The sequence below is a fragment of the Propithecus coquereli genome, unplaced genomic scaffold (assembly GCF_000956105.1).
Source record: "Propithecus coquereli isolate 6110/MARCELLA unplaced genomic scaffold, Pcoq_1.0 Scaffold20, whole genome shotgun sequence".
In the NCBI taxonomy this organism is placed as follows: Eukaryota; Metazoa; Chordata; class Mammalia; order Primates; family Indriidae; genus Propithecus; species Propithecus coquereli.
Window position 1 is genome coordinate 12,052,512 of NW_012144967.1, and position 8,812 is coordinate 12,061,323.

Sequence of the window (8,812 nt, forward strand, 5' to 3'; positions counted from 1 at the left end):
AGGCAGTGACGCTGGCAGAGAAGCACACCAACTTAAATTATGCTTAAAAACGCTAAATCCAGCCAGGCATAGAACTCAGCTCTGAAGGCTACTGGGTGGTGTCCGAAGTGGGACAGGAACAGGTGTCACAGAAGAGAAAAGGGGACACAGGAGTGCAGGCCTAGGGTAAGCCAAGAAAGGCGGCGCCTACCTCTCTCTGCTCTGTGCTTTGCCCAGCGAGCCCTACAGTTCCTCATGTGGCCAGGAGGTGGCACTGTGGCTGCACAGAGCGGGAACCAGCCAACCAAGGAGAGAGAACCGGGCTGAGCTGGGCTGAGACATCGGTCAGCCCAAACCCTGCGCCCTGGAGCCAGGAAAAACTCGCCTCTTCAAGGGTGCGGTTTTCCTGGCTCAGCAGAAAACCTGTCCCTTTCTGATCACCATCTCTCCATCTGGGAATCTCTTTGGCCTTGAACTCCTGGGCTCAAGGGATCTTTCCCCCTTGATCCTGCAGCCTCAACCTCCCAAAGTACTGGGATTACACGTGTGAGCTACTGCAGGGCCAGGGAATCTCTCTGGAAAGGGCAGCAGGAAGCCCGAGCTCCAAGCCCCATGGTCCCACAAGTCCCATGCTTCTGAGCGCGGACTGCAAGACCCTTGGCAGGAAAAGCGCTGGACGGGTGGGGTCAGAATCCCTGAGAGCCTGACCGAGTTTTAATACCTCCCAGCTGTGTGCCCTTAATAAATACTTTATCTGGGTCTCACTCCCTTCATTCATTCACTCATTCATCAAGCACTGATTGAGCACCTACGAAGCAGACGCTGTTCTAGGCACTGGGAATCGAATCAAAACTGGTCAAAACAAATTCTTTGCCCTCACGAAGCTGACATCTCCAAAACAGAACTAATGACACAGGTTCTAGAAGCTATAGCAACCAACCAGAATAAGTGAATACTTTGAAAACTGAAGTGATGAGTTTTTCTCCACCAACCAGAAGGCCCAGGACCATGGGTCGGCAGACAGCAAACATCTGGGCAGGACCGTGACGGCCAGATGACCCGCTAGTGTGAGTTTCCTGTGCGAGCCCAGGTCCCCGGGCCTCACTGCTGCCCTACCCAGCTCAGCGTGGCTGAGAACAGAGGGGGCAGGGAGGACCATCTCCCGGACCGGGCCGCAGTCCCGGCACTCACCATTCAACTCACAGCCGAGGAGCTCGAAGCGCAGGGTGCAGGCCCACTGGCAGAGCACAGGGAACAGCCGCACATACTGCGTCTCCACAGGGCTCTTAAACAGGTTTAATTTCAGGCCATTGTTGTCCACATTGCCCACAAACACCTAGAAGGGAAGGGTCAAGCTTGGAGGAGGGAGTCCCTTGGAGTGGGCAGACCCCTCCCTGGGTCACCTCATCTTCCTCTGCAGACCTGGGAGGCAGAGGTGGGGCCGGGGAGGGGTGAGGAGGACTTAGCAGGAATAGCAGCCCCTCCTTTGGCCACCCCACAGCCCGCCCTCAACACAGATCCTCCTCTCACACCTTTCTTCGTCATCGCGGGGCCTGGACATAAACCCCTACCATTCACACAGGGTCACCTAAGGAGAGGACACTCCTTTCTCAAAATATTTTATTATGACAGTTTTCTGACAGAAGTCCACAAATGTACAATGTCTGCATTGTGAATGGTACCCACTTAGTAATGGCATCCTTGAACAGTGTACAACCTGCATAACCGTACATGGTAGCCCTGAAGGCTCAGAATGAAACCCAGCTGCACCACCACTACCACCCTCAACAGGTTCTTGCACCATTTTGAGTCTCACTATTCTCATCTATAAAGTGGGACTATTACTTGTAACCACAAAACACGGGCACAATCTGGGTTTCCCAATTTCTGGAAACCAAGATAAACCTGAAGACCCCCTCACGGCCAATCACCCAGGTACCCTCACCTTGTTGAGGGTCGTTGGTCAGTGCTAGAACCCTAGGGGTGCCAACCACACCCTTCTTGAGGGCCCCAACAAGCCCTACCTTGTCTCCTGACTTCTCTGTATCCTGGATGAACGTGAATGTGTGTCCATCGAGGCTGTAGGCCACCTTGAAGGCCTTCAGGTACTCATGAGTACCCACGCGGCTGGCGCCCTGCGTCACCACACCCGACACCCACGTCTTCCGCAGCAGGTTCACCTAGACCCGGGCCGGGGGAGACGGCACCTCATGTCCTGCGTTCTCTCCACCCAAGATGCAGGCCAATCTACTCCCACCCCCAACACCTGAGGGGGAAGTACCCAAGCAGAACAGGGGAGGGGCAGCTGAGCACGCTGTGGAACAGGGCCTTTCTCCTCGGGCACTCTCAGGCTCCAGACCCAGTGCTCACGGGGCACAGCAGGAGGGCCAGGCCCCCAGAGGCTTCACGTGGTGCAAACAGCACCTCCACAGCCTGGGCCTGCTCCCCCCTCATCCCGCCCACCCCCTCCAGGCCCCTAAGGCTGCCCTCCACTTGCAGACACTTTACCCGTGGGAACCTGCTACCTTGCTACCCGAAGCCCAGCTGGGAACCCTCCCACGGTGGCCCCAAATGCAGGCACATTTCATCTCACCTTCTCCTCTCCCATCACCTCGCCCCAGGGCCGGCCCCTGTCCATACCTGGATCCAGGGGTTCTTGTCGTAGTTGCTGGCTGTCCAGGCATTGACGATGCCCGTGCGGTGCAGACGGGCAAGCTCCGGGCCCCAGCGCTGCAAACCCATGAAGCCCACGTACACCGATGAGGCGGAGATCTGCGAGTCGGCGATGTCCCCCGACTCCATGCCCAGAGGAACGGAGCACTCTGCCAGGAGGGAGACGGCAGTCAGGTGGCCACCCACACAGGTTCCAGGGCCCACCTGGGACCCAGGGGACAAGAGAATAAGACCATGTGGCCTCTGCCAAGGACCAAGACCCAGAGAAAACCTCAGAAGCTCACCAGAGCAAAGACCACAAAGGGACAAGGACGGCAGTGCCCAAGAGGAGGTACCGAGAAAAGGTGCATGGTGAGGTGTGGTGAGGAAGAGGAGGAAGAGGATGGGGCAGAGTCACGGGAGGCTGGGACCCAGGGCTGCAGGAGGACCCTGGCCACGATGGCAGTCTTGCGAGATGGAGTCCCCAGCAAGCTGCAGTAGGTGGTCTTGTTCTCACAGGACACTGAGCAGCAGTTATGCTGTGGTGAGGGTGGGACCGATGGGAGAGAACACCCGTGTGACCTCCTCTTCTGCAGTGTCCCCACCCCACCAGGGAGGGTGGTCACCATCCTCAGCCCAGCCCCTGGCTTCCCCAGGAGGGTGGCTTTGTGAGAAAGGGTTCCTCGAACAGCAGTGAACAGCACCTGCACTGCACACAGAGCAGTGAGCAAATCTGCCTGGAGTGTTCTAGAATCCCACTGGCAGGCATTCTCCAGGTGGGGCATATGCCTGGGCCTTCCGCTGCCAAGCAGAGAACCCAGGGACAGATCTTTCTTCCTCCACACCCCAGGCTCAGGCTGAGCTCGGTGCTGTCACACTCGGTAGGGAAGGGAAGCTGCAAAGTGAGGCCAGACGCCCAAGATCAGAGCGGCCAGTGGCTGAGCAGAGAGCGGACCCCAGTCTGCCTCCGAGACTCTCCTCACACCCACTGTGGTCACACCCTCAGGAACCCAAATGTGCGTTCTTTGTGCCTGCAGGGTCCTCTCTGGCTCTGAGGAAACGCACCACATAACAGACAAGGAAGGGCCGCGAAGGTCCCTCTGGGGGCCTTCTTGTGCCTGTGTGTGGCCCCCTGCCTTCTTCCCCAGGTGCTGCCATACCCAGCCTCGGGCAGACCCCAGGCCAAGCAGCTAGAAGGGTCGGTGGGTAATTCCGACTCAGGCACGCCCAGTTACCTCAGCTCCCAGCGCAGTAATTAGTGGGCTCACCTGGCCCCACCCAGGCTCTGCCTTAGCAAGCCCTCCCCCCACACCCTCCTCCAGGATCTCAAACGCACTTGGCCTCAGCCCAGGCACCAAGGGCAGTGCCTCCTGACGTAAAGGGCATCCCGGGCACTTTAGCTGCTCTGCCCCGGGGCCCCCACTCCCACCGAGCTGGCCCCAGCCCTCCCTCCTCCTCTGTGGGTCAGCAAACCTCAGAGCCCACGCCCACATCACCTGCCCAAGTTGCTCAGCCGCTAGCCTGCTGGACTGCAGACCTGCGACCCCCCCACTCCACCGGTCCCGGGCCTACTGTGGGCCCACCCAGGTGAGGAAGAGTCCCAGTGTGGTTGGGAGCACAGGGTGGGAGGCACTCCGGCTGGGCCAGGAGGGAGGAGAGCATGGAGAGCCACTGTGGGCAATGTCAACTGGGCACCCCACCCAGGGCCACTCTGTGGCCGAGTGGATAACCAAACAGGTCAAGCAGGGACAGCCACTCTGCACACACAGGGCCTCTGACCACCTGACCACGAGGGGACAGCCCAGCCTGCCCAGGCCTCCCCTCCTTCCTGAGCTCTGTGATGAGGCCACAGGTCAAACTTGGGCCAGGAACTGTCAGACCTGAGGCCACCCCTGATTTACTAAGTTCCTGGGCCCCAAAAGATTAAGAATGCGTTTGTTTTCCCCTCCTAGGTTAAAAAAAAAAAAAAAAATCCCAAGACTACCCTAATGCTGTGTGTCTGTCTCATGGTGACTCGGAGAACAGCACTCCCAGGACCTCCAGAGTGACCACAACCCCTCACGCCCCTGCAGTGACATCAGGCCTGGCCTGCGGTCCCAAAGGACAGGACCAGGTAGAGAAAAACCTGTGGAGGGACAACAGGACCCTTTCCCCCTACTTGGCCTCACTGAGGCTCCATCCCTCCCTCGATCTCCTCAGAGGTGGCCTTGGCGCAAGGAATAAGGCCAACACGTGGCCCGTGCCACCAGGGCTGTGGCCCAGGGTCTATCCCCAGGAGCAGGCACCCCCAGATACTCACTGGTGTCACAGTGGGTGCCCACGTAGCCCTGAGTGCATAGGCAGGTGTACGGGGTGAAGACATCCCCTCGCTGTTCCGTGGGACTCGCCTGGCATTCGCCATTGTTGTGGCAGGGGTTTGGGGAACAGGGATCTGTGGACAGAGAGGCAGGTGATCAAGAAGGAGCTGGGGACAGAGACAGAAAGCAGCAGACGGGCCTAGCCCAAAAGGACCCTTTGTCCAAACTCAGCCCACCATCTCCTCCCTCTCCCCCTCCCCCAGCCTGCCTGATGGAGCCTGGGCCAGCCTGGCACCCAGGAGGGTGACATATAGGAAAATCAGCCCAAATAAGGGAAGTGCCCAGCTTTCCAAATGGCCTGGGGGTATCCAGAAAAATGCTGGCTGACAACAGGAGAGGTGCCGGGGACCCCTGCCCACTTTGGGACGGGCTGGAAGCGTGGAGTGTGGAGAGGTGGGCAGGGCTCGGGGTAGGTTTCTTCTCAGTCTCGTTGCAAATGAGGCCCGTGAAGCCCTCGAGGCAGAGGCAGTGGAAGGAAGCATTGTCATGGCCCACCACGCAGGTTCCACCGTTCAGGCACTGGCTGGAGTCACAGAAGTCACCTGCAACGGCAGCCCTGACTCAGAGACAGCATGTCCACCACTCAGTGAACATTTGCGGGGGCCAACAACCATGTACGTGCTGAGTCCCTGAGACAGAGACATCAGGTGAGCCCAGGCCTCAGGAAGCCCACGGGAAAGGGGCGGGCAAGCCAACAGAGGACGAGGAAGCCTGCACAGGTGGCCACTGCAGGTACGATTTCTGCCAGGGACAGTGAAGTTTTGCAGAAGAGGGGACATTTGAGCTGGGTCTAAAAGACAGAGTGGGAAGGTGCCAGTCTGGGGAATGAGGAAAGAACATTCCAAGAAAAGCAGAAGAAACAGAGGGCATGGTATGTTGGAGAACAGTAAGACATGGCTGGAAGGGTAGGTCGGGCCAGACTGCGAGGGACCCTAAGAACGACAAGTTTAGATTTTTCATCCTGCAGACCAGTGGCTCTTAACCTTGCGTCAGCCTCCTCACCATTGTCCACCAGGGGGCAAAAAGAGAAAAACAAGAAACAGAGACAGTGTCAATGTGAGGTGGGAGCGGGGAAGCCAGTTCCAGTCTGAGAAGGAGAAAGCTGAAAGGCCCACGCACAGACACGACAGGCTCCCCTGGGGTGGGGTCTGGTAGCTGCAGACAGACCCTCCAGCTGCAGGGTGGAGATCCCCCCAGGAGGGCAAAGGGGAAGGGCAGGTCAGGGCCCAGGGCCAAGGAAGAAGAGGTGGGGAGGAGGGCTGGAGAGGCCACCAGGGCTGGTGGATGGGGGCTGAGTGACAGGTGTGCACTATCAGTCCCAAAGGCGGACACAGGAGCAGGAGCAGGAGTGGGCTGGGGTCAGACTGCATGTAAGGGCAGCCAGGCGGCCCTCAAATCCTACCCGCATCCCATGCCCATAAGGGAGGAGTCCCTTGAAGGCTGGTTCCTTCCACTCCCTTGGAAGTCCACCTTACCCCTGCCTGCCCTCGGTCCCTGGACTCTGGTGGCAACCAGTGAACTGCAGCCCACTGGGTGGGCCGGGCCCAGGGAGAGTCCATTAGCTGACCTTAGCACCCCAGAAGGGCTGCCCCAGACCTGACACCCAAATCCGTCATTTGGAATAAGACATGAGAAATCCTGTTTCCTCCCCTCCTGAAATCCCAAAGCCCCCACAGAGCCCACCCGGCTCAGGGGAAGGCCACACCATTAATGAGCCCTCAAGCTCCACCTCAGCAGGGCCTTGGGGCTTAAGGCAGCTCCCAACAGGCTATTAGTCATTGGCTTTAAATAGCAGGTTAATCTCCTCCCCTGACCTGGCAGGCTGCACACTGGCTGGCAGGCTTGGGAAGGGACGTTCCTCCCACTCTCAACCACAGGGTCCCCTATGCTGCCCCAGGGCAAAACGGGCCGGTAGGGAACCAGGGGCAGTGAATCCCCCACCTGGCCACGCCTTAGGCTGAAGAGGCCGGCCCACCTGTGTAAGGCAGCTGAGGCGCTTCTCCTTTCCGGGAAAAGTCAGATCACCTTCTACAAAACCACCTTCGGGACATGAGGGTCCTACTCTTTGGGAGACTTCCCCAGGGACATCTGGCCAGGGCTCAGGTTGAGGGGGCAGACAGGAGGAGTAGAAAGGACCGGGAAGACCCAGCCATCTTTCTCCCCGGGTGGCCGGGGAGAGCCAGTTGCTCCCATGTGCGTGGGAGCCCGGAGCACCCTCACGGCCTCAGCTCCAGCCCTAGGGGTCACAGGACAGTGGTGCTGGAGCCCAACTGCGACCTCCCTTGCTTCAGCCAGTCCCATTTCTACGAGAAAATGATGGAGCAGCTGCCTGGCCGCCCCCAGCGGGCACCCCCTTCCCAGCGGCGCCTCGGTGCAGGGCATGGGCGTCCCATGACCAGCACAGCGAGGCCGGGCGGCGCGGGAGGACGGGGAGACACAGCCCGCCAAGGCCGCGGGAGGGAGGGAGTCGGGAAACGCCCCACCGGGAGGCAGCCCCTCTCCCTGTCCCTCCCCGGCCGCTGCGCCCCTCCTGGGCCCACGCGAGCCCGCGTCTATCCCACCAGTCCCGGCCCTTCCCTGATCCGCCCGGGCGCACGCAGGAGGGGTCGCAAAGATCCACTGAACTGTCCAGCCACCGAGCTTGGGAGGGGAATGCGGGGGAAAGTTGGCTGGAGATTCATCCACACAAGGGTCCTAGAATCTTCCAGGCAGAAGGGGTTCCAAAGTCAAACACAGCTCCACGGCTTCCCTTTACAGACGGGAAAACAGAGGTCCGACACAGCGGATTCCTTTGTCATGTGTAAGCCACATCCCTGGGGACAGCAGGGCTGTCACCCAGTGTCCCGAGCCGCCGCCCAACGCGCGAGCCTCCATCCGTGCCCCAAAGCCCGGGCGCAGGACCGCAGGAGGCCGCGCGCCCTCGCCCGCCGGGGCGCAGCGGGAGAAGCGGCCCTCGGCGCGGCCCCCGCGCTTCGCCCAAGTTTGTAAACAGCGGCGGCGGCAGGAGGGCGCGCGGCGAACTTCCGAGCGGCGCGCAGAGGGGCGCGCGGGCGGCGCGGTGCACTCACCGGAGGCGGCGCGGAGGCCGGAGGCGCAGAGCAGCGCGCCGCACAGCGCGGCCAGCAGGCGGGGGTCCGGCATGCCTGGGGACGCGGGCGGGGGCCGCACGCTCGCCGGTGCAGGCCGCGGGGTTCTCGCTCCTTCTGCCCGACCGGAATAAATCCCGCAGCTCAGCGCCTCCCTCCAGCGCATGTGCTCCGCCCAGGCCGGCCGGGCGGACTCGGGGCGGGGCTCCGCGGCAGGGGAGGGGACCGTGGTGTCCACCGCCCCCGCCCGCATCCCGCTCCAGCCAACGGCTGGCTCCTGGGTCCTGAGTCTATTGGGCAGGGAAGGGCTCAGGAGGAGTTAAAGAAATGATCTTAGGTTTAAGCAAAGATGATAAACTTTATTCATAATCAGAAGTGCAAATTAAGACTCCAGTGGGCGCCGTGTTTCCCTTCTCAGGTTGACAAGTATCAAGATGTTAGCAGCTAGTGGAGGCTGTGCGGAACAGGTTGGAGCACGCTCTGTTGAAGAGAGTGTACATTGGTTCAACTTTTCTAGAGGGCTATTTGGTAATACCCATCGAAATGACACATGCTGACACCGTAAGACCGAGCATTTCCACTTACAAGCATTCATTCTGCAGAAACTCACATGTGCAAAATGACATGTGTACAAAGATGTCATACCAGCATCGTTTGAAATGGTAAAAGACTAAAAAAGGAATCAGAAAACTTTTTTTGTAAAGGGCCATGTAGAAAGTATTTTAGGGTTTGTAGGAC

General features: G+C 59.6%; 1 protein-coding gene across 1 annotated transcript in view; it reads right to left on the reverse strand.

Moving 5' to 3' along the window:
• Nucleotides 1-8,178, reverse strand: part of MFGE8 (milk fat globule-EGF factor 8 protein) — a 12,374-nt gene extending 4,196 nt beyond the window's left edge. Inside the window, exons 1-6 of the mRNA XM_012643706.1 lie at nucleotides 8,057-8,178; nucleotides 5,348-5,530; nucleotides 4,931-5,062; nucleotides 2,620-2,801; nucleotides 2,004-2,159; nucleotides 1,171-1,315 (exon numbers count right to left, since the gene is read on the reverse strand). Coding sequence (XP_012499160.1) covers nucleotides 1,171-1,315; nucleotides 2,004-2,159; nucleotides 2,620-2,801; nucleotides 4,931-5,062; nucleotides 5,348-5,530; nucleotides 8,057-8,129 — 871 coding nt within the window. The 5' untranslated portion in view covers nucleotides 8,130-8,178. The remainder of the gene's footprint in view (nucleotides 1-1,170; nucleotides 1,316-2,003; nucleotides 2,160-2,619; nucleotides 2,802-4,930; nucleotides 5,063-5,347; nucleotides 5,531-8,056) is intronic.
• Between the last annotated feature and the right edge of the window lie 634 nt (nucleotides 8,179-8,812).